Source organism: Ranitomeya variabilis, chromosome 3, assembly GCF_051348905.1.
Source record: "Ranitomeya variabilis isolate aRanVar5 chromosome 3, aRanVar5.hap1, whole genome shotgun sequence".
NCBI classification, from domain to species: domain Eukaryota; kingdom Metazoa; phylum Chordata; class Amphibia; order Anura; family Dendrobatidae; genus Ranitomeya; species Ranitomeya variabilis.
The window spans coordinates 209242550-209269339 of NC_135234.1; the positions used below are offsets into that span (position 1 = coordinate 209242550).

The following is a 26790-nucleotide window of genomic DNA, read 5'->3' on the forward strand; positions in this document are numbered from 1 at the left end:
AACATCGGACAGCACTCGGATATCACCTGCCGGCAGCAAAGGAGATGGAGAAATTACTTTCTCCGTCTCCTCCGCAGCTGTGCTTCGATCCCGTCATGCAATAAGATCGGAGCAAAGAGCACTGACACTCGGCTCCGGTTCGCAGCAGAGCAGGAGACGAGGGTCATTAGCATATCGTATCTGATGCTCTTGCATCGGAAGCCATACGCTGGTGTGACTCCAGCCTTAACCCCTTCATGACCCAGCCTATTTTGACCTTAATGACCTGGCCGTTTTTTGCAATTCTGACTAGTGTCCCTTTATGAGGTAATAACTCAGGAACGCTTCAACGGATCCTAGCGGTTCTGAGATTGTTTTTTTGTGACATATTGGGCTTCACGTTAGTGGTAAATTTAGGTCGATAATTTTTGCGTTTATTTGTGAAAAAAATGGAAATTTGGCAAAAATTTTGAAAATTTCGCAATTTTCTAATTTTGAATTTTTATTCTGTTAAACAAGAGAGTTATGTGACACAAAATAGTTAATAAATAACATTTCCCACATGTCTACTTTACATCAGCACAATTTTGGAAACAAAATTTTTTTTTGCTAGGAAGTTATAAGGGTTAAAATTTGACCAGCGATTTCTCATTTTTACAACGAAATTTACAAAACCATTTTTTTTAGGGACCACCTTACATTTGAAGTCAGTTTGAGGGGTCTATATGGCTGAAAATACCCAAAAGTGACACCATTCTAAAAACTGCACCCCTCAAGGTGCTCAAACACACATTCAAGAAGTTTATTAACCCTTCAGGTGCTTCACAGCAGCAGAAGCAACATGGAAGGAAAAAATGAACATTTAACTTTTTAGTCACAAAAATGATCTTTTAGCAACAATTTTTTTATTTTCCCAAGGGTAAAAAGAGAAACTGGGCCCCAAAAGTTATTGTACAATTTGTCCTGAGTACGCCGATACCCCATATGTGGGGGGGAACCACTGTTTGGGCGCACGACAGGGCTCGGAAGGGAAGGAGTGCCATTTGACTTTTTCAATGAAAAATTGGCTCCAATCTTTAGCGGACACCATGTCACGTTTGGAGAGCCCCATGCCTTGCGCAGGCGTGTACTCCGGAGGACAGAGAATGAACTTCAATCCAATATTGCGGCCAGCATGCAGCCAGCGGGTAAGGAAAGGGTGAATCAAACACCCGAAAACCCCGCCCATATGACCCAAAACTGGTCCCGCCAAATTCAGGTGACAGGTTCCCTTTAACAATCGGGTGAATCAATCCACCGGTTTGTCTCCATTTTTGGTCAACTATGGGTTTAGTCCACATTTTGTGGAATTTTCGAATTTAGATTCCGGGTCCGGGGGGCGGATGGATCCGTCCAGCAGTTAAAAGATCTGTGTGCTGAAGTCCGCCACAATGTCTCCAGGGCTCAAGGGAGGTATACATTTTTCGCGGATAGAAGGAGAACTCCGGGGAACATATTTTAGGTGGGGCGGAAGGTTTGGCTTTCCACACGGAACATCAATCTTAAGGTTCAGTCGGCCAAATTGGGACCAAAATTCATTGGTCCATATGAGATTGTGGAAATAGTTAACCCGGTGGCATTTGGGTAGCGTGTTCCTGCCGCGTTTAAAATATCTAATGTATTCCATAAATCCCTGTTGAAACCATTGGGATCAGTCAGAGGATACTGGGTCCGTTGCTCCTCCGGTGTTGGTGAAGAGTTACATGGAGTATGAGGTTGGACATATTGTGGATTCTCGGTTGGTGCGTCGCTCCTTGCAATATCTAGTTCACTGGAAGGGGTATGGGCCGGAGGATCGCTCTTGGGTCCCTGCTCACTTGGTACATGCGGATCATCTGGTTCGAGCATTTCATGCCAAGCATCCAGAGAGGCCTGGGGGTCTCTGTTGAGAGGGGGTACTGTCATGATCCTATGGTACTTTTCGGACTGACGTGCCAGGGGTTAATTATTTGTGGCCTCTTTCTGGTTCTGGGAGGGCTTTTTATTGCTTTGGTTAATTCTAGTTCTTGTCAGTTATACTCCTGTCCTCGGCTGAGTTAAGCTGACCCTGGTGTTTTGTGTGTTTGTGCTTTGTACCTGCTCTGCGTGAATATTTCCTGTTGCTGACCCGGTCTGTCCCCTGCTTTGTTATTGCCTGTTGATTCTGTACTTCGTTGTTCGGTTCTATTGTTAATTGACTCCGGCTTGACACCTAACTACGTTTTTGTCTCACTCCTTTTGTCTTGCGCTGTCCTCCTGTTACTGACCTTGGCTTGTCTGACTCCGGTATTGCCGGCTCTTATTTTCAGCCTTGCGCCCTACAGTACGCTCGGGTGCTAGCTCTTGTCTTTAGGACCTTCCCGCTCTGGTCATGTGACCAGCCAAGTCCTTGTCTGTGTCTCTTCTCACTGCCACTTCAGCCTGCTACTCTCTCCTTCCCTCCCACTCTGGAGTGTGCGCACGGTAAGCACAGTCTTCGGTACAGTCCACTCTCTCTCTAGTATGTATGCACTGCACACTGTTTCCTTACACAAGTTGCCGCCGTCATATACCGACCTCCAGGACCGGCCACTGCTTTTATTGACCAATTCTCTACCTGGCTTCTTCACTTTCTTTCCACTGACATTCCCACTATTATCATGGGTGACTTCAACATCCCCACTGATAGCCTTCAGTCAACAGCCTCCAAACGTCTGTCCCTTACTTCATCTTTTGGACTTACTCAGTGGTCATCCGCAGCCACGCACACAGACCGACATACATTAGACCTGGTCTTCACCCGACTCTGCTCTCTATCTAACTTCACCACCTCCCCTCTCCCTCTATCCGACCACCATCTGCTCACTTTCTCATCCCTGTCCTCCTCACCTGTCACCCATGTCCAACAACATGCGCACCCCCGCAGAAACCTCGCACACCTAGACGCCCACACACTCTCTAACTCTATTCTACCAGTGGCATCCATATCCTCACTCCATGACACAGACTGTTATGGACCTGGTGGTTAGGTGCACCTGGAATGACCTGATGGTTAAACTAAAAAACAGGACAAGCTCTGGGAAGTGGGAACTCTGCTGACCGCAATCCTAATCCTATAACACACACACTAGAAATAGCTGTGGAGCGTACCTAACTCTCCCTAGACGCCTCTTCACAGCCTAAGAGCGAACTACCCATAAAGATAGGAAAATAAGCCTTTCCTTGCCTCAGAGAAAATTCCCCAAAGGTAAAGGAAGCCCCCCACATATATTAACTGTGAGTTAAGAGGAAAGTCACAAACACAGGGATGAAACAGGTTTCAGCAAAGGAGGCCAGACTTACTAAATAGACTGAGGATAGGAAAGGAATCTATTGTTATGACCCCAATGGCGAGGGTCTCAGAGATATCAGCAAGTCTGCGAAGTACAAAAATCCAGCTCATAGGGCAGTGGTAACTGGGTTGACCATATATCTACTCCTAACGCCAACACTAGAAGTAGCCGGGGAACATGCCTACGTTGGTCGCTAGATGTCTCGCGCCAGCCGGAGGACTAACTACCCCTAGAAGAGGAAAACAAAGACCTCTCTTGCCTCCAGAGAATAGACCCCAAAAGTAGGATACAAGCCCCCCACAAATAATAACGGTGAGGTAAGAGGAAATGACAAACACAGAGATGAACTAGGTTTAGCAAAGAGAGGCCCGCTTACTAATAGCAGAATGTAGTAAGATAACTTATATGGTCAACAAAAACCCTAACAAAATTCCACACTGGAGATTCAAGAACCCCCGAACCATCTAACGGCCCGGGGGGAGAACTCCAGCCTCCCAAGAGCTTCCAGCAAGGAAAGGATACAGATAATGAACAAGCTGGACAAAAATGCAAACAAAAACAAATAGCAAAAAGCAAGAAAGCGGACTTAGCTTAACCCCTTCCCGACATGTGACGGTATAGTACGTCACATGTCGGGACCCCCGCTTTGATGTGCGCTCCGGCGGTGAGCGCACATCAAAGTCGCGACATGTCAGCTGTTTTTTACAGCTGACATGTGCGCGCAATAGCGGCGGGTGAAATCGCGATCACCCGCCGCTATTAACTAGTTAAATGCCGCTGTCAAACGCAGACAGCGGCATTTAACTACCGCATCCGGCCGTGCGGCCGGATATGAGCGCATCGCCGACCCCTGTCACATGATCGGGGGTCGGCGATGCTCCTCCATTGTAACCATAGAGGTCCTTGAGACCTCTATGGTTACTGATTGCCGGTGGCTGTGAGCGCCCCCCTGTGGTCGGCGCTCACAGCACACCTGCATTTTAGCTACATAACAGCGATCTGATGATCGCTGTTATGTAGCAGAGCCGATCGGGCTGTGCCTGCTTCTAGCCTCCCATGGAGGCTATAGAAGCATGGCAAAAGTAAAAAAAAAAAGTTTTTAAAAATGTGAAAAAAATAAAAAAAACATAAAAGTTTAAATCACCCCCCTTTCGCCCCAATCAAAATAAATCAATAAAAAAAAAAAAAAAACTACACATATTTGGTATCGCCGCGTTCAGAATCGCCCGATCTATCAATTAAAAAAAAGCATTAACCTGATCGCTAAATGGCGTAATGAGAAAAAAATTCGAAACGCCAGATTTACGTTTTTTTGGTCGCCACGACATTGCATTAAAATGCAATAACGGGCGATCAAAAGAACGTATCTACACCAAAATGCTATCATTAAAAACGCCAGCTCGGCACGCAAAAAATAAGCCCTCACCCGACCCCAGATCACGAAAAATGGAGACGCTACGAGTATCGGAAAATGGCGCAATTTTGTTTTGTTTTGTTTTTTGCAAAGTTTGGAATTTTTTTTCACCACTTAGGTGAAAAATAACCTAGTCATGTTAGGTGTCTATGAACTCGTAGTGACCTGGAGAATCATAATGGCAGGTCAGTTTTAGCATTTAGTGAACCTAGCAAAATAGGCAAGCAAAAAACAAGTGTGGGATTGCACTTTTTTTGCAATTTCACTGCACTTGGAATTTTTTTCCCGTTTTCTAGTACACGACATGCTAAAACCAATGATGTCGTTCAAAAGTACAACTCGTCCCGCAAAAAATAAGCCCTCACATGGCCAAATTGACGGAAAAATAAAAAAGTTATGGCTCTGGGAAGGAGGGGAGCGAAAAACGAAAACGGAAAAACGGAAAAAGCTCCGGGGGTGAAGGGGTTAATCACGCAGGAACCAGGATCAGTAGACAAGAGCACTACAGATTAGCTCTGATATCAACGTTGCCAGGCATTGAACTGAAGGTCCAGGGAGCTTATATAGCAACACCCCTGACCTAACGACCCAGGTGAGCATACAAGGGATGATAGACATACCCAGAGTAAAATCACTAGTAGCCACTAGAGGGAGCCAAAAGGTAAATTCACAACAGTACCCCCCCATTAGTGAGGGGTCACCGAACCCTCACCAAGACCACCAGGGCGATCAGGATGAGCGGCGTGAAAGGCACGAACTAAATCGGCCGCATGCACATCAGAGGCGACCACCCAGGAATTATCCTCCTGACCATAGCCCTTCCACTTGACCAGGTACTGAAACCTCCGCCTGGAGAGACGAGAATCTAAGATCTTCTCCACCACGTACTCCAACTCGCCCTCAACCAACACTGGAGCAGGAGGCTCAGCAGAAGGAACCACAGGCACAACGTACCGCCGCAACAAGGACCTATGAAATACGTTGTGAATGGCAAACGACACCGGAAGATCCAGGCGAAAGGACACAGGATTAAGGATCTCCAATATCCTGTAAGGACCAATGAATCGAGGCTTAAATTTGGGAGAGGAGACCTTCATAGGAACAAATCGAGAAGACAGCCATACCAAATCCCCAACACGAAGTCGGGGACCCACACCGCGGCGGCGGTTGGCAAAACGCTGAGCCTTCTCCTGTGACAACTTCAAGTTGTCCACCACATGATTCCAGATTCGCTGCAACCTATCCACCACAGAATCCACTCCAGGACAGTCAGAAGGCTCCACATGTCCCGAGGAAAAACGAGGATGGAAACCGGAGTTGCAGAAAAATGGCGAAACCAAGGTGGCAGAACTAGCCCGATTATTAAGGGCAAATTCAGCCAACGGCAAGAAGGTCACCCAATCATCCTGATCAGAAGAGACAAAACACCTCAAATACGCCTCCAGAGTCTGATTAGTTCGTTCCGTTTGTCCGTTAGTCTGTGGATGAAAAGCGGAGGAAAACGACAAATCAATGCCCATCCTACCACAAAAGGATCGCCAGAACCTGGAAACAAACTGGGATCCTCTGTCCGACACAATATTCTCAGGAATGCCGTGCAAACGAACCACGTTCTGGAAGAACACAGGAACCAGATCAGAAGAGGAAGGCAGCTTAGGCAAAGGAACCAGATGGACCATCTTGGAGAAACGATCACATATCACCCAGATGACAGACATGCCCTTAGACACCGGAAGATCCGAAATGAAATCCATAGAGATGTGTGTCCAAGGTCTCTTCGGGACAGGCAAGGGCAAGAGCAACCCGCTGGCACGAGAACAGCAAGGCTTAGCTCGAGCACAAGTACCACAGGACTGAACAAATGACCGCACATCCCTTGACAAGGAAGGCCACCAAAAGGACCTGGCCACCAGATCTCTGGTGCCAAAAATTCCCGGGTGCCCTGCCAACACTGAGGAATGAACCTCGGAAATGACTCTGCTGGTCCATTTAGCAGGCACAAACAATCTGTCAGGTGGACAAGAGTCAGGCCTACCAGCCTGAAATCTCTGCAACACACGTCGCAGATCTGGAGAAATAGCTGACAAGATAACTCCTTCCTTAAGAATACCCTCAGGTTCAGCGACTCCAGGAGCATCAGGCACAAAGCTCCTAGACAGAGCATCGGCCTTCACATTCTTAGAACCTGGTAAATACGAGACCACAAAGTCAAAACGGGAGAAAAACAATGACCAGCGGGCCTGTCTAGGATTCAGGCGTTTAGCAGACTCGAGATACATCAAATTTTTGTGATCAGTCAAGACCACCACACGATGCTTAGCACCCTCGAGCCAATGACGCCACTCCTCAAATGCCCACTTCATGGCCAACAACTCCCGATTGCCCACATCATAATTTCGCTCTGCCGGCGAAAACTTCCTAGAGAAAAAGGCACAAGGTCTCATAGTAGAGCAACCAGGGCCTCTCTGCGACAAAACGGCCCCTGCCCCAATCTCCGAAGCATCCACCTCAACCTGAAAGGGAAGTGAGACGTCAGGCTGGCCCAAAACAGGCGCCAAAGTAAACCGGCGTTTCAACTCCTGGAAAGCCTCCACGGCAGCAGGAGCCCAGTTAGCTACATCAGAGCCTTTCTTGGTCATATCCGTCAGCGGTTTAACAACGCTAGAGAAATTTGCGATAAAACGACGGTAGAAGTTAGCAAAACCCAAGAACTTCTGAAGACTCTTAACTGACGAGGGTTGAGTCCAATCATGAATAGCTCGGACCTTGACTGGATCCATCTCCACAGCAGAAGGGGAAAAAATGAACCCCAAAAAGGGAACCTTCTGTACACCAAAGAGACACTTTGAGCCTTTTACAAACAAAGAATTTTCACGCAGAATCTCAAAAACCATCCTGACCTGCTCCACATGCGAGTCCCAATCATCAGAAAAAAACAGAATATCATCCAGATAAACAATCAAAAATTTATCCAGATACTTCCGGAAAATGTCATGCATGAAGGACTGAAAAACTGAAGGTGCATTAGAGAGCCCAAATGGCATCACCAAGTACTCAAAATGACCTTCGGGCGTATTGAATGCGGTTTTCCATTCATCGCCCTGCCTAATGCGCACAAGGTTGTACGCACCACGAAGGTCTATCTTGGTGAACCACTTGGCACCTTTAATCCGGGCAAACAAATCTGACAACAGCGGCAAAGGATACTGAAATTTGACAGTGATCTTATTTAAAAGCCGATAGTCAATACAAGGCCTCAAAGATCCGTCCTTTTTGGCCACAAAAAAGAATCCCGCACCAAGAGGGGAAGAAGAAGGACGGATATGCCCCTTCTCAAGAGACTCCTTGATATATGAACGCATCGCGGTATGTTCAGGTACCGACAGATTAAACAGTCTCCCCTTAGGAAACTTACTGCCAGGAATCAAATCTATTGCACAGTCACATTCCCTATGAGGAGGCAGTGCACTGGACTTAGACTCGCTGAAGACATCCTGATAATCAGACAAATACGCCGGAACTTCCGAAGGCGTAGAAGATGCAATAGACAAGGGCAGGGAATCTCCGTGAATTCCATGGCAGCCCCAGCTTGACACTGACATAGCCTTCCAGTCCAAGACTGGATTATGGGTCTGTAACCATGGCAAACCCAAAACAACCAAATCATGCATTTTATGTAGAACAAGAAAACGTATTACCTCCCGATGTTCGGGAGTCATGCACATGGTAACCTGTGTCCAAAACTGCGGTTTATTTTTTGCCAATGGCGTAGAGTCAATACCCCTAAGAGGGATAGGATTTTCCAATGGCTCAAGCACAAATCCGCAGCTCTTGGCAAATGACAGATCCATAAGGCTCAGGGCAGCACCTGAGTCCACAAACGCCATGACAGGATACGATGACAGTGAGCAAATCAAAGTTACAGATAGAATAAATTTAGGTTGCAAATTACCAATGGCGACCGGACTAACAACCTTAGTAAGACGTTTAGAGCATGCTGAGATAACATGTGTAGAATCACCACAGTAGTAACACAAGCCATTCTGGCGTCTATGAATTTTCCGCTCATTTCTAGTCAGGATTCTATCACATTGCATTAAATCAGGTGCCTGTTCAGACAACACCATGAGAGGATTTGCGGTTTTGCGCTCCCGCAACCGCCGGTCGATTTGAATAGCCAGGGCCATAGAATCATTCAGACCTGTGGGAATGGGAAAACCCACCATCACATTCTTAATGGCTTCAGAAAGGCCATTTCTAAAATTTGCAGCCAATGCACACTCGTTCCACTGGGTCAGCACGGACCATTTCCGAAATTTTTGGCAATACACTTCGGCCTCGTCCTGGCCCTGAGACATCGCCAGCAAGGCTTTTTCTGCCTGAATCTCAAGATTGGGTTCCTCATAAAGCAAACCGAGCGCCAGAAAAAACGCATCAATGTCAGCCAATGCCGGATCTCCTGGCGCCAGCGAGAAGGCCCAATCCTGAGGGTCGCCCCGTAAAAAAGAAATAACAATTTTTACTTGCTGAGCGGAGTCTCCAGATGAACAGGGTCTCAGGGACAAAAACAATTTACAATTATTCCTGAAATTTCTAAATTTAAATCGGTCTCCGGAAAATGGTTCAGGAATCGGTATCTTAGGTTCTGACATAGGATTTCTGATAACATAATCTTGTATGCCCTGCACACGAGCAGCAAGCTGGTCCACACTTGTAATCAAGGTCTGGACATTCATGTCTGCAGCAAACACAAGCCACTCAGAGTTAAAGGGGAAAAGAAAAAAAAACGAGAGAGAGAAAAAAAAACTCAGAACTTTCTTTCTTATAATCCCGCTTCTGCAATGCATTTAACATTTAATACGGGCCTGGCAAACTGTTATGACCCCAATGGCGAGGGTCTCAGAGATATCAGCAAGTCTGCGAAGTACAAAAATCCAGCTCATAGGGCAGTGGTAACTGGGTTGACCATATATCTACTCCTAACGCCAACACTAGAAGTAGCCGGGGAACATGCCTACGTTGGTCGCTAGATGTCTCGCGCCAGCCGGAGGACTAACTACCCCTAGAAGAGGAAAACAAAGACCTCTCTTGCCTCCAGAGAATAGACCCCAAAAGTAGGATACAAGCCCCCCACAAATAACACTGGCCAACAGTGAAAATGTGTCTGAAATGAAAATAGCTGGTTTGTAATAATTTTAGCATCCTAAAAACGAATATGTTACTTAAAAATCATTATTAGCTCTTGTTGCTGAGATACATGTCATCCCTTCACCCCCGGAGCTTTTTCCGTTTTTCCGTTTTCGTTTTTCGCTCCCCTCCTTCCCAGAGCCATAACTTTTTTATTTTTCCGTCAATTTGGCCATGTGAGGGCTTATTTTTTGCGGGACGAGTTGTACTTTTGAACGACATCATTGGTTTTACCATGTCGTGTACTAGAAAACGGGAAAAAAATTCCAAGTGCAGTGAAATTGCAAAAAAAGTGCAATCCCACACTTGTTTTTTGCTTGCCTATTTTGCTAGGTTCACTAAATGCTAAAACTGACCTGCCATTATGATTCTCCAGGTCATTACGAGTTCATAGACACCTAACATGACTAGGTTATTTTTCACCTAAGTGGTGAAAAAAAATTCCAAACTTTGCAAAAAACAAAACAAAACAAAATTGCGCCATTTTCCGATACCCGTAGCGTCTCCATTTTTCGTGATCTGGGGTCGGGTGAGGGTTTATTTTTTGCGTGCCGAGCTGGCGTTTTTAATGATAGCATTTTGGTGCAGATACGTTCTTTTGATCGCCCGTTATTGCATTTTAATGCAATGTCGTGGCGACCAAAAAAACGTAATTCTGGCGTTCCGATTTTTTTTTCTCGTTACGCCGTTTTGCGATAAGGTTAATGCTTTTTTTTTATTGCTAGATCGGGCGATTCTGAACGCGGCGATACCAAATATGTGTAGGTTGGGGTTTTTTTTTATTGATTTATTTTGATTGGGGCGAAAGGGGGGTGATTTAAACTTTTATGTTTTTTTTATTTTTTTCACATTTTTAAAAACTTTTTTTTTTTACTTTTGCCATGCTTCTATAGCCTCCATGGGAGGCTAGAAGCAGGCACAGCCCGATCGGCTCTGCTATGCAGCAGCGATCATAAGATCGCTGTTACACAGCAGAATTGCAGGTGTGCTGTGAGCGCCGACCACAGGGGGGCGCTCACAGCCACCGGCAATCAGTAACCATAGAGGTCTCCAGGACCTCTATGGTTACCTTCCTGATGCATCGCCGACCCCCGATCATGTGACGGGGGTCGGCGATGCGCTCATATCCGGCCGCACGGCCGGATGCGGTAGTTAAATGCCGCTGTCTGTGTTTGACAGCGGCATTTAACTAGTTAATAGCGGCGGGTGATCGCGATTTCACCCGCCGCTATTGCGCGCACATGTCAGCTGTAAAAAACAGCTGACATGTCGCGACTTTGATGTGCGCTCACCGCCGGAGCGCACATCAAAGCGGGGGTCCCGACATGTGACATACTATACCGTCACATGTCGGGAAGGGGTTAAGATTATTATGCAGGAAAATAGGGAAATTTTGAATTTTCAACAAATGTGTATTGGTAAACCTGATTACAGACCTGTTGAACCAATGTCAGCCATTTTATTCATTGTGTCTGCATAGTTTGTACTAATTGAAGTCTCTTTCTCTTGTTGCAGTAATTTTGTGGAGAGAATTTACACTTTGAAAATGCCTCGTAAATGTGCAAATATTGTTAACAATTTTTGTTACGTGTGTGGTTATGTGACATTTGCCAACCAAAGAAGACCAATTACTCCACTTGTGAAGACTGCTTACCATCATTACTTTGGTGTAAAGGTTGGTGATCAGGAGAAGCCCTGGGCTCCACACATTTGCTGCAATAGTTGTTCAGTAAATCTGGTTGCATGGTTGAAGAATAAAGGACGTTCTATGCGTTTTGGTGTGCCAATGATTTGGAGGGAGCCAAGAAATCATGTAGACGACTGCTATTTCTGCATGGTTGCTCCTCTTCAGCATGGCATGTCAAGAAAAAAGAAGGGGACTATTGAGTACCCTAACATCCCCTCGGCTATAAGACCAGTCCCACATGGGAAAGATCTTCCCGTTCCTCGCCCTCCAAAGGAATATGTACTGGAATCAGATCAGGAGGAAGAATCGCCCGGAAGTTCATCACAAGATCTTGAATATGATTCACAGTCTGCATCAAATGAACCACATTTGCTTTCTCAGGGTGAACTCAATGATCTGATACGCGACCTGGACCTGTCGAAAGAAAAGGCAGAGCTTCTGGCTTCAAGATTAAAACAATGGAACTTTCTACTGTACAATGTTAAAGTGACTGCCTATAGGCATCGACAAAGAGATTTACATGTTTATTTTAAAAAGCAAGACAATCTCGTTTTCTGCACCAGTGTTGATGGTTTAATGTCCGCTATGAATGTTCAGTACAACCCACTAGATTGGAGACTTTTCATCGACGGTTCAAAGGTTAGTTTAAAAGCTGTACTATTGCACAATGGAAATGTTCTTCCTTCCGTTCCTGTAGGCCATGCTGTTTGCATGAAAGAAACCTACAACAATATGAAACTGCTTCTGGACGCAATAAAATACAGTGACCACCAATGGCAGATCTGTGCAGACTTGAAAGTGGTTGCAATATTGTTAGGCATGCAGTTGGGATACACAAAATATTGCTGTTTCCTATGTGAGTGGGACAGCCGTGCTAGATCTTCTCACTACAATATAAAAGTGTGGCCTACAAGGGACAAAATGTGTCCTGGAATTAAGAATGTTCAACACTGTCCACTTGTTGAACGCAGTAAAATCATTCTGCCGGCGCTACACATTAAACTTGGTCTTATGAAAAATTTTGTTAAGGGAATGAACCAAGAAGGAAATGCTTTTAAGTACCTCAGAGGGAAGTTTCCACAACTCAGTGATGCTAAAGTGAAAGAAGGTGTCTTCATTGGTCCTCAAATTCGTGACCTACTTAGGGATGGAAATTTTGACGAGATCCTACAAGGCAATGAGAAGGCGGCATGGCAAGCCTTCAGAGATGTTGTACGTGGCTTCTTGGGAAACAGACGAGTTGATAACTATGTTGATATTGTGAATAACCTTCTTACGAAGTATCATAAATTAGGCTGCAACATGTCATTAAAAATACACTTTCTGGACTCTCATCTGGATTTCTTCCCGGACAATTGTGGTGCAGTAAGCGATGAGCATGGTGAGCGATTCCACCAAGATATTTTAAATATGGAACAAAGATATCAGGGCAAGTGGAATGCTTCCATGCTTGCAGACTACTGTTGGACATTAATCAGAGATGTACCAGAAGAAAACTTCAATAGACAAGCAAAAAGAAAGCGTTCTCGTGAATAGGTCTTGTCTGAACTGTTGTGTTCAGTTAATGTATTGTGTTCTTGCTATTTTAATCATATTTTAAACAATATTTCAAGTTTGAACATGACATTTGTGTGCAATTTATACTCTTGTAATGAATGCTTCTCGCTACCTACAGCACATACATCCATGGCGTGTATCTAAAAAACGAGAGCTAATTAAACAATTCTGTGGGTATATTTGAGTTTCTCGACCCAAAATTAGTAATATTTGCCTATTTTCATCAAAGAAACATAAAAAAAGTTGTTTTTTGTTGGCCTGTGTAATAACGGTGAGGTAAGAGGAAATGACAAACACAGAGATGAACTAGGTTTAGCAAAGAGAGGCCCGCTTACTAATAGCAGAATGTAGTAAGATAACTTATATGGTCAACAAAAACCCTAACAAAATTCCACACTGGAGATTCAAGAACCCCCGAACCATCTAACGGCCCGGGGGGAGAACTCCAGCCTCCCTAGAGCTTCCAGCAAGGAAAGGATACAGATAATGAACAAGCTGGACAAAAATGCAAACAAAAACAAATAGCAAAAAGCAAGAAAGCGGACTTAGCTTAATCACGCAGGAACCAGGATCAGTAGACAAGAGCACTACAGATTAGCTCTGATATCAACGTTGCCAGGCATTGAACTGAAGGTCCAGGGAGCTTATATAGCAACACCCCTGACCTAACGACCCAGGTGAGCATACAAGGGATGATAGACATACCCAGAGTAAAATCACTAGTAGCCACTAGAGGGAGCCAAAAGGTAAATTCACAACATCTATGCGGTCAGCACAAAAATCTACAAAAAGCCACGCAGAGTGTGCAAAAAGACCCCCGCACCGACTCACGGTGCGGAGGTGCCACTCTGCAACCCAGAGCTTCCAGCTAGCAAGGCAATATCATGTTAGCAAGCTGGACTAGAACTTAGCAAGTACTAAGAAATATATATTCAGTACACAATGAACAACAAATGAACTGACAGCTGGCATGGAGTAACGATCTGAGTGGAGTTAAATAGAGAAACCAGCCTAGCCGCAAACGAAGGCAGCTGAGGAAGGAACCTCAGAACCAGCAGTTCCACTCACAGCCAACAGAGGGAGTCCACAGACAGAACTCGCCGAAGTACCATTCATGACCACAGGAGGGAGTTCGAGAACGGAATTCACAACAACAGACAGTGCCACTGCTTTCTACAATGCCACTCTCACATCAGCTATTGACACGGTTGCCTCTCTCGTTCATGGCAGAGTGAGACGTATCAATAGACAATCCTGGCACAATAACTTCACTAAAAATCTCCGGCAAGTGTCCAGGGTTGCAGAGCAGTGTTGGAAGAAAACAAATTTGCACGATGATTTCACTGCATTCAAACAGGCAACGCTCGCTTTCAAATCTGCTCTCACCTCTGCTAAACAGGCCTACTTCACAACCCTCGTATCTTCCCTATCCTACAACCTTAAACAGTTATTCAAAACTTTTAATTCCCTCCACCGCCCACCACTGCCCCCTCCAACCTCCCACATCTCTGCTGAGGACTTTGCCACACACTTCAAAAATAAAATCGACCAAACAAGGCAAATCTTTATTGTTCAACCAACACAACCCCTTTGTATACCAGACCAATGCCCAGACCCCATAACGTCCCTCTCCAAACTGAAGGGGAACTTAATTGTCTCCTCTCCAAATCACACCTCACCACTTGTGCACTAGCCCCCATCTCATCCCACCTCCTCCCCAACCTCACCACCTTATCCCATTCCTAACCCATCTCTTCATCCTATCATTAACTTCTGGTACCTTCCCTTCTGCTTTCAAATATGCCACAATCACGCCTATCCTTAAAAAGCCAACCCTCGACCCAACCGCTACATCCAGCTATCGCCCAATATCGCTGCTCCCATTTGCTTTTTAACTCCTGGAGCAGCATGTCCACGCTGCACTTTCCTCCCCCTCTCATCTAACTTGCTCTTTGACAATCTACAATCTGGTTTCCATCCTCATCATTCCACTGAGACTGCCCTGACCAAAATTACTAATGACCTATTTACAGCCAAAGCTAACGGACAATACTCTATACTCCTCCTTCTAGACCTGTCCTCTGATTTCGATACAGTTGACCACTGCCTCCTACTAGAGAGCCTCTCTGGCATCAAAGACCTCGCCCTATCCTGGATCTCCTACCTTTCCAACCGCACATTCAGTGTCTGCCACTCCCACACTTTCTACTCACCCCACCCTCTCTCTTTGTTGGGAGTCCCCCAAGGCTCTGTTGTAGGGCCCTTACTCTCCTCAATCTATACACTTGGCCTTGGACAACTCATAAAAGTCCCTTGGATTCCAGTACCATGGAATGATGCTGATGACACTCAGATCTACCTCTCTGGCCCAGACGTCACCTCTCTGCGGTCCAGAATCCCGGAGTGTCTATCAGCCATATCTGCTGCCTCAGAGTAACCCATGACTCTGCCCTGTTCTTCAAACCGCACATCCAAGCTCTTTCCACCTCCTGTCGCCTCCAGCTCAAAAATATCTCCAGAATCAGTCCTTTCCTCAACCCTCAATCTACTAAAATGCTTGTGCATGCCCTCCTCATCTCCCGCCTCGACTACTGCAATATCCTTTTCTGTGGCCTTCCTGCTAACACTCTCGCACCTCTCCAGTCCATCCTTAACTCTTCTGCCTTACTAATTCATCTATCTCCTCCGCTTCTCCCCTCTGCAAATCTCTTCACTGACTCCCTTTCCCTCAGCGTATCCAGTTCAAATTACTAATACTGACCTACAAAGGCCTCTTTCACACATCAGTTTTTTGCCATCAGTCACAATCCGTCTTTTTTTAGAAAAAAAACGGATCCAGCAAATGTTGCTGCTGGATCCATTTTTTTCTCATAGACTTGTATTAGCGACGGATGGCCTCCCGTTTCATCCGTCGTTTGACGGATCCCTCGTAAAGTCTTTGTCCATCGGCCAGAGACAATGGACAAAGTAACGTTTTTAGTGTACGTCGAAAAGTCGGACAGTGACGGATCCTGCGCCGTCATTGGCTATAATGGAAGCCTACAGGCGCAGGATACGTCAAAAGACGGAATCCAGCGACAGATTCCGTTTTTTTGAAACTGAGCATGCCTGGAAGAATTTCTATTCCTTTAATGTCTCTCTCTCCCTCTCCAGAATTCTGTTCCTTTGAATTCCTGCGGCAGCTGCTTCAACGGATCCGTCAAAAAAACGGATCCAGTGCATCAGTTTTTTACAATCTGCACAGGATCCGTCTTTACAACACTTCGACGGATTGTGACTGATTCTAAATAACTGATGTGTGAGAGAGGCCAAAGCCAACCATAACCAGTCTCCTCCATATATCTCTGAACTAATCTCCCCCCCATTTTTGAGAACCAGCCAAGCTAAAGCAGACAGCTGGGGGCTGGTATTCTCAGGCTGGTTAGGGGCCATGGATATTGCCACCCCCAGTCTAAAAATAGCAGCCCGCAGCCACCCTATTAGATGCGCCAATTCTGGTGCTTTCCCAGCTCGTGGACTTCATATTTGTGAGGTTGATGTCACCTTTGTATTCTCCGGTTACAGCTCTCAGTTTTGCCTGGCTGGTTCTGAAAAATACATGGGAACCCACGCCATTTTAAAAAAAATCTATTTATAGCGCAGGCTGATGAATTCTCCTATCAGCCACCGCCTGCTCTCGCTGTTATTAGTGGCAGCTGGTGTAGGCTAATGGGAGTATTAGTCCCATTGTTAGCACCACGCCGGAGTCCTGCTCTGACAAGCAGAGTCTCCGGCGTGTCACTTTAATCTCACGTGCTGCGGTCAGTTCTTCCCTTCCCCATGCTCTGTATGCCTCCAGCCATGTCCTTAGGGCACACACGCGTGCACTCCTGTCCTCTTAAAGGGTCAGCACGTGCACTTGCTATTTCCTCCCCAGGCAATAGCTGTGGGACATTATGTATATATTGCTTCCTCCCCCTCCCCACTGGGGAGGTGCCTGAGCAACCTTCCTGTTTTGCAGTCTAAGTTTGCACTCTGGTGCAAATCCTGACTGCTGCATTCTTGCACAAATCCTGCCTGCTGCACTCTGATGCAGATTCTGCCTGCTGCACTCTGGTGCAAATCCTGCCTGCTGCACCCTGATACAAACACTGCCTGCTGCACTCTGATGCGAACTCTGCTGCATTCTAAATCAAACTCTGCCAGCTGCTCTCCCCAGTCTGTCCTCTGGGTCCAGCCACCGGGAGCTAAGTCTAACCTCACCAAAAGAGGCTCTAGTGAACAGTCAGGTGTTCACTTAGTCACGCCCCTCCAGGCTCTCCACGGTCCATGGCACAGTGGTTCCACAAACCACATCCGTAACACCCATCAGCCGACGCCTGTGACCGTAGGTAAACTTTTTACCTCCGGTCACAGCTGTCAGCTAATGATCTTACCACATTTTGGAAACTAGACCCCCCCCCAAGGAACTTATCTAGATGTGTGGTGAGCACTTTTGAACCCCCAAGTGCTTCATAACGCAGACCCATGAATATAAAAAATCATTTTTCTTTTCTCAAAAATTATTTTTTAGCCAGCAATTTTTTATTTTCACAAGGTTAGCAGGAGAAATTGGACCCCAAAAGTTGTTGTCCAGTTTGTCCTGAGTACGCTGATACCCGATATGTGGGGGGGAACCACTGTTTGGGCGCATGGCAGAGTTCGGAAGGGAAGTAGTGACATTTTGAAATGCAGACTTTGATGGAATGGTCTGCGGGCGTCATGTTACGTTTGGAGAGCCCCTGATGTGCCTAAACAGTAGAAACACCCACAAGTGACCCCGTTTTGGAAACTAGACCCCCAAGGAACTTATCTAGATATGTGTTGAGCACTTTGAACCCCCAAGTGCTTCACAGAAGTTTATAACGCAGAGCCGTGAAAATAAAAAATCATTTTTTTCCTCAAAAAATGATTTTTTAGCCCTCAATTTTTTATTTTCACAAGGGTAACAGGAGAAATTGGACTCCAATAGTTGTTGTCCAGTTTGTCCTGAGTACGCTGATACCCCATATGTGGGGGTAAACCACTGTTTGGGCACACGTCGGGGCTCGGAAGGGAAGTAGTCACGTTTGGAAATGCAGACTTTGATGGAATGGTCTGCGGGCGTCACGCTGCGTTTGCAGAGCCCCTGATGTGCCTAAACAGTAGACACCCCCCACAAGTGACCCCATTTTGGAAACTAGAGCCCCCAAGGAACTTATCTAGATGTGTGGTGAGCACTTTGAACCCCCAAGTGCTTCACAGAATTTTATAACGCAGAGCCGTGAAAATAAAAAATCTTTTTTTTTCCCACAAAAATAATTTTTTAGCCCCCATTTTTTAATTTTCCCAAGGGTAACATGGGAAATTAGACCCCCAATACAACGCAGCGTTTCCGCGCGGTATTTTCCGCACTATGGGTACAGCGGATTTGGTTTTCCATAGGTTTACATGGTACTGTAAACGTGATGGAAAACTGCTATGAATCCACAGCGGCTAATCCGCTGCCAAATCCGCACCGTGTGCACATAGCCTAATTCTAACTGAAACACTAATTCTAACCCTAACCCTAATTGCAACCGTAACCCTAATTCTAACCCTAACCTTAATTCTAACCCTAACCCTAATTTCAACCATAACTCTAACCCTAACCCTAATTCTAACCCTAACCCTAATTGCAACCCTAATTCTAACCCTAACCTAAATTCTAACCCTAACCCTAATTCTAACCCTAACCTTAATTTCAACCCCAACCTTAACTCTAACCCTAACGGAAAAATAAAATAAACATATTTTCTTTATTTCATTATTTTCCCTACCTATGGGGGTGATAAAGGGGGGGTTATTTACTATTTATTTTATTTTTTATTTTGATCACTGTGATAGGTTCTATCACAGTGATCAAAATGTACCTGGAATGAATCTGCCGGACAGCCATTTTGAAAGATGGCGGCACCCATGGAGAAGACAGACTGACACCGGGAGGGACACCAGGACTAGGTAGGTACGGGGGGGTGAAAACGGACCGCGGGGGGAGCGAAGGGGAGGACGGAGGGCAGCGTCAGAGATACTAACCTGTGAAAGAGCCCTTAGAGACACACAGATCACAACTCACCTGGAAACATACTTACTGGAAATTGCAAAAAAACATTCCTATTTTGGCTGATCTTTGAATGTCAGTTTGCATATTTTCATTCTCTCATCTGAGTTAAATAGTCTAAGGCTAGCAGGATCCACACAAGATAGTGGAAAGGGAATCCTAAAATTGGGCTTTATTCACGCAAAATAGTTGACAGAATCCCAAATCAGAGGTGTTTCCTTTCACTAAAAGCTACATGGTCGGTTTTCCACCAATATGCAGGACATTGAAGTTATATACACAATCTTACCATTGTTGTTCCCTGAGACCGACCTTCTACCTGCAAGAGAGACGTTTGTGATTTTCAAGTTGTGAAAAAATGTAAACTGTCCTACAAGCAAGGTCCCAGGAGCATAGCCCGCCGTCTGGGACCAGTTTTCCCGATCTTACTAGCCAGATGTGCGGGCCATGTGTTTTATCTATACCACAATACACAGATATACATATCCAGGACTCTTTGTCTGGGTTTCCATCAGAATCCCCGAAAAACAGGATCCCAATGGAAACCCCACCAGAACTATTCACTATAGAGCTCAGTTCACGTGAGCATGTAAAAAATGTCTGATTTTCATCTGTATTGTCATCTGTGTTTATACATCAGCAGTCATTAATATTTACAAGGTTAAATACAGTTCCCTACATTAGTAAAAATCATAAACTATACAGTTGATCCTTATAGGATCAACTTTTTTAGCGCACCAATAGACTTAAACAGTCTTCGGCCGGCGTCACACTAGGCGTATGAAAATACGGTCCGTTATTTACGGCCGTAATTCGCAGAAATGTTCCCAAAATAGTGATCCATATGTCATCCGTAAGCAGGGTGTGGCAGCGTATTTTGCGCATGTCATCCTCCATATGTAATCCGTATGGCATCCGTACTGCGATATTTTCTCGCAGGCTTGCAAAACCGACATACAATGGATCCATGGGCTCAAATATTCGTTAAAACATATATACAGTCTATATATATATATATATATATATATATATATATATATATATATATATATATATATATATATATCAGTGAGACATACCGTGTATATATATATATATATATATATATATATATATATATATACATACATATATATATACTAGCTATTGAACCCGTTATTGGTATATGGTCTCCATCCTGGTATGTGCTGCTCCCATCTTGCTCTCCCTTCCTGTCATGTGCTGCTCCATCCTGCGCCCCCATCCTGTCATGTGCTGCTCCATCCTGCGTCCTCATCCTGTCATGTGCTCCCATCCTGCGCCCCCATCCTGTCATATGCTGCTCCATCCTACACCCCCATCCTGTCATGTGTGCCCCCATTCTGTCATGTGCTGCTCCCATCCTGTGCCCCCAATCTGTCATGTGCTGCTCCCATCCTGTCATGTGCTCCCATCCTGCGCCCCATCCTGTCATGTGCTCCCATCCTGCGCCCCCATCCTGTCATGTGTGCGCCCCCATTCTGTCATGTGCTGCTCCCATCCTGTGCCCCCATTCTGTCATGTGCTGCTCCCATCCCTCGCCCCCATTCTGTCATGTGCTGCTCCCATCCCGTGCCCCAATTCTATCATGTGCTGCTCCCATCCTGCGCCCCCATTCTGTTGTAATGTGCTGCACCCATTCTGCCTGTTCCTGTTTCCATTCTGCCATATGTTGCTCCCATCTTTCTCTATCCGGCTCTACTGCCCGCGGGCGGCTGTGCTGAGTGCGGGCGGCTGTGCTGAGTGCGGGCGGCTGTGCTGAGTGCGGGGGGCTGTGCTGAGTGCGGGCGGCTGTGCTGAGTGCGGGCGGCTGTGCTGAGTGCGGGCGGCTGTGCTGAGTGCGGGCGGCTGTGCGTGGCTGTGCTGAGTGCGGGCGGCTGTGCGTGGCTGTGCTGAGTGCGGGCGGCTGTGCGTGGCTGTGCTGAGTGCGGGCGGCTGTGCTGAGTGCGGGCGGCTGTGCGTGGCGGTGCTGAGTGCGGGCGGCTGTGCGTGGCGGTGCTGAGTGCGGGCGGCTGTGCGTGGTTGTGGTGAGTGCGGGCGGCTGTGCGTGGCTGTGTTGGGCGCCGAGTGCTGGGGGCCTGAGCGGGCGGGGACACCAGCGCGCTGTGGGGGTCAGGTGCCGGAGTCGCCGCTAGCTCAGGCCCCCGGCACTTGCTATATTTACCTGACTGTCCCGTTCCACTGCTGCGCGCCGCTTCATCCTCCACATCCTCTGGCTGTGACTGTTCAGTTAGAGGGCGGCGCGCATTAAACGCGTCATCGCGCCCTCTGAACTGAACGTCACAGGCAGAGGATGGAGCAGCGCGCATCGGTGGAACGGGACAGGTAAATATAGCATACTCACCCCCTACCTGCATCTCCGTTGGAGATCGCGGTGTGCGTTCAGTGCTTACGCATACCGCGATCTCCTGGGAGCGTCACTCTGTGGGGTCCAGACTGCGCCGGCGCTTGCGCAGTCTATAAAGGCTTCGGACCGAGTGACGCTCCCAGTGTTATATTATAGATATATATACTGTATTTATATTTAATTCAGCGCTAGATAGCAGAAAAGCCGGTAATTCAATTGCCGGCTTTTCCTCTCTCCTTCACAAACCCGACAGGATATGAGACATGGTTTACATACAGTAAACCATCTCATATCCCTTCTTTTATTACATATTCCTCTTTACTAATGTAACAAGTGTCTTGGTGTAAAATTTGGGGGCTCTAGCTATTAAATTAAAGGGTTAAATCCCGTAAAAAACTAGCGGGGGCTCCCGCGCAATTTTCTACGCCAGAGTGGGAAAGCCAGTGACTGAGGGCAGATATTAATAGCCTAGAGAGGGTCCATGGTTATAGGCCCCCCCAGCTAAAAACATCTGCCCCCAGCCACCCCAGAAAAGGCACATCTGTAAAATGCCTATTCTGGCACTTAGCCTCTCTCTTCCCACTCCTGTGTAGCGGTGGGATATGGGGTAATGAAGGGTTAATGTCACCTTGCTATTGTAAGGTGACATTAAGCCAGGTTAATAATGGAGAGGCGTCAATTATGACACCTATCCATTATTAGTCCAATAGTACGAAATGGTTAATAAATCACACACACATTATTAAAAAGTATTTTAATGAAATAAAGACACATGTTGTTTTAATATTTTATTATACTCTTAATCCATCTGAAGACCCTTGTCACCTGAAATAAAGTTAAACAAAACAAACAACAATATTCCATACCTTCCGTCGTTCAGTCTTGTCCCACGCTGTAAATCCATCTGAAGGGGTTAAATAATTTTACACCCAGGAGCTCTGCTAATGCAGCTGTGCTCCTGTCTGTAAAACCTGGTGAATGAATGGAATGCAGGGGAAAGTACTGTAGTTACCTCGAGTCGCGGTGATGCGCCCTCTGCTGGATGAACTCATATGAACTCGAGCCTGGGAAAATATTCTGAAAAGTTCCCAGGCTCGAGTTCATATGAGTTCATCCAGTAGAGGGCGCATCACCGCGACTCGAGGTAACTACAGTACATTCCCCTGCACTCCATTCATTCACATTTTACAGACAGGAGCACACATGCTTTAGCATGGCTCCTGGCTGTAAAATGATTTAACCCCTTCAGATGGATTTACATCGTGGGACGTTCCAGAACGACGGAAGGTATGGGATATTGTTGATTTTTTATTTTTCCTTTTTTACAGAACGAGGGTCTTCAGGTGGATTAAGAGTCTAATAAAATATTACAACACCGTGTCTTTATTTCATTAAAGTACTTTGTAATAATGTGTGTTTTATTAACCATTTCGTACGATTGGATTAATAATGGATAGGTGTCGTAATTGACGCCTCTCCATTATTAATCTGGCTTAATGTCACCTTACAATAGCCTGGGGTGGCTGGGGGCAGATGTTTTTAGCCAGGGGGGCCAATAGCCATGGTCCCTCTCTAGGCTATTAATATCTGCCCTCAGTCACTGGCTTTACCACTCTGGCGGAGAAAATTGCGAGGGAGCCCACACCAATTTTTTCCACGATTTAACCCTTTAATAGCTATAGCGCCCAAATTTTGCATATACACACTACTAACATTAGTAGTGTGGAATATGCAAAAAAAAAAAGGGATATGAGATGGTTTACTGTATGTAAACCATGTCTCATATCCTGTCGGGTTTGTGAAGGAGAAATGAAAAGCCGGCAATTGAATTACCGGCTTTTAAGCTATCTCGCGCTGAATTGAATATAAATACAGAATATATATATATATGTGTCTCAATGACATATATATACAGTATATACTGTATATATGTTTTACCGAACATTTGAGCCCATAAATCCATTAGATGTCGGTTTTGCAAGCCTGCGAGAAAATATCGCAGTACGGATGCCATACGGATTACATACGGAGGATGCCATGCGCAAAATACGCTGCCACACCCTGCCTACGGATGACATACGGATCACTATTTTTGGAACAGTTCTTCATATTACGGCCGTAAAATACGGACCGTATTTTCATACGCTGAGTGTGACGCCTGCATGAACATGTCAATGATCTGAGGATTTTCAGGTGCAGGCCGCTGTGGGAATGTGAGTGCAAGTAGGTGATTTGCATATATGCGGTCACGTGCCAACTAGATGGAAGCAGTCTCGCTCAATGCAAGTATAAGGAACGAAGCCAGATACAGTCTAATTGGAAAGTGGCTGAAATTATGCAAGTCACATGACTGCTCACTCCTGGCACCGGAGAATACCCATAGTGCATGGGATGTGGGGACTCACAAGTCTGCAGTCACATAGAGTGACAAAGAGTGACTGCAGATTTGTAGCCTAAGGGCGGACAACCCCTTTAACAGGGGATCTGTCTGAGTACTAATAATGGGCAACTGCTTTAAACATTTACTTCCTCTGCCTTGTGCCAAACATTTTCAAATTACATTTGTGAGCTCCTTTCTGGCACATTCTGGTGCATTTGCTGCAGAATATACAGCTTTTTGCAAAATCATGGCAAAAATCTGGGCTGAAAACGTTCCATCTCGCGTCAGAGACAGGGGCAGACATACTATTGGTGCAACCTGTGAACCTGCACAGGGGCCCATTACTATTTCTAAAGAAGGTGGGTTGTGATTAGCTAATAGGTTGCACAGGGTCCATATACTGTTGTTGTACAGGTCCTATATACTGTTCTTGTACAGGGCCAATATACTGTTCTTGTACAGGGCCTATACACTGTTCTTGTACAGGGCCTATATACTGTTCTTGTAAAAAAATAAAATACAAAGCAGCTACAAAAATTATAAAACTGGCACAAAAATAGGCATCAACGTGGGCACCGAAGGGTGTTATTGAAAGGGTTAAATTACTTTGGGTCACCGATCTCATAATGCAGACACACAGATAGTGATGTCCCCCATCAAATTCCAGTTGCTCCAGGCTTTCCCAAATTGGTTCTGGGCATCTGAACTGGCAACAAAGAAGGCAGAGAGTCGGTTTTAACTATTTAAATAAGTACCATATAAACTTGAGTATAAGCCGAGACCCCTAATTTTGCCACAAAAAATTGGGAAAACTTAATGATTCGAGTATAAGCCTAGGGTGGGAAATGCAGCAGCTACTGGTAAATTTCAAAAATAAAAATAGATACCAATACAAGTAAAATTAATTGAGACATCAGTAGGTTAAGTGTTTTTGAATATCCATATTGAATCAGGAGCCCCATATAATGCTCCATACAGTTCATGATGGGCCCCATAAAGATGCTCCATATTAACCCCTTCACGACATGCGCCGGTACTAGTACGGCGCATGTCGTGTCTCCCGCTCCGGCGGTGAGCCCACATCAAAGTCGCGACATGTCAGCTGTTTTGTACAGCTGACTTGTGCGCGCAATAGCGACAGGTGAAATCGCGATGCACCCGTCGCTATTAACCTGTTAAATGCCGCTGTCAAACGCTGACAGCGGCATTTAACTACAGCTTCCGGCCGCGCGGCCGGAAATGAGCGCATCGCCGACCTCCGTCACATGATCAGGGGTCGGCGATGCATCAGGATGGTAACCATAGAGGTCCTTGAGACCTCTATGGTTACTGATGCAAGCCTGCTGTGAGCGCCACCCTGTCGTCGGAGCTCATAGCAAGCCTGCAATTCAGCTACATAGCAGCGATCTGATGATCTTTGCTATGTAACTGAACCGATCGAGTGGTGCCAGCCGATTGAGAGGCTATTGAAGCATGGCAAAAGTAAAAAAAAAATATTTTTAAAAATATGAAAAAAATAAAAAAAATGTAAAAGGTTAAATCACCCCCCTTTCGCCCCATCCAAAATAAAACAATTAAAAAAAAATCAAACCTACACATATTTGGTATCGCCGAGTTCAGAATCGCCCGATCTATCAATAAAAAAAAAGGATTAACCTGATCGCTAAACAACGTAGCGAGAAAAAAATTCGAAACGCCAGAATTACGTTTTTTTGGTCGCTGCGACACTGCATTAAAATGCAATAACAGGCAATCAAAATAACGTATCTGCACAAAAGTGGTATCATTAAAAACGCCAGCTCGGCACGCAAAAAATAAGCCCTCACCCGACCCCAGATCACGAAAAATGGAGACACTACGAGTATCGGAAAATGGCGCTTTTTTTTTTTTTTAGCAAAGTTTTGAATTTTTTTCACAACTTAGATAAAAAATAGCCTAGACATATTAGGTGTCTATGAACTCGTAATGACCTGGAGAATCATAATATGAGGTCAGTTTTAGCATATAGTGAAGCTAGCAAAAAAGCCAAACAAAAAACAAGTGTGGTATTGCACTTTTTTTGCAATTTCACCACACTTGGAATTTTTTTCCCGTTTTCTAGTACAAGACATGGTAAAACCAATGGTGTCCTTCAAAAGTACAACTCGTCCCGCAAAAAATAAGCCCTCACATGACCATATTGATGGAAAACTAAAAAAGTTATGGCTCTGGGAAGGAGGGGAGCGAAAAACGAAAACACAAAAACAAAAAAGGGCCGCGGCGGGAAGGGGTTAAAATATGCCCCTATATTATGCTGCACAAAGGTTAATAAAGGCCCCATAAGATGCTCCATAGAAACATTTGCCCCATACAATGATGTATAAATGTTGATTATGGCCCCATAAGATGCTCCATAGATTATGCCCCGTAAGATGCTCCATATCTTATGCTCCATAAAATGCTCCATAGATTATGCCCCATAAGATGCTCGATAGATTATGCCCCATAAAATGCTCCATAGATTATGCCCCATAAGATGCTACAAATTTTATGCCCCATAATATGCTCCATATCTTATGCCCCATAAAATGCTCCATAGATTATGCCCCATATGCTGAGATTAAAATAAAAAAATTACATACTCACCTCTCGTCGCTCAGGCCCCCGGCACTTGCGATATTCACCTTTCCCGTTCAACCGCTGCGCACCGCTCTGTCTTCCAGCTCTCTGACTGTTCAGGCAGAGAGCGCACACTAACTACGTCATTGCGCCCTCTGATCTGAACAGTCACAGGCAGAAGACGCGGAAGACGGAGC

General features: G+C 45.6%; 1 protein-coding gene across 2 annotated transcripts in view; it reads right to left on the minus strand.

Moving 5' to 3' along the window:
* Window positions 1-26790, minus strand: part of RBBP5 (RB binding protein 5, histone lysine methyltransferase complex subunit) — a 124513-nt gene that overhangs the window by 86535 nt on the left and 11188 nt on the right. For both annotated transcript variants that reach the window (XM_077295085.1, XM_077295087.1), the window contains exon 2: window positions 19540-19569. In XM_077295085.1, the coding sequence (XP_077151200.1) occupies window positions 19540-19569 (30 nt within the window). The remainder of the gene's footprint in view (window positions 1-19539; window positions 19570-26790) is intronic.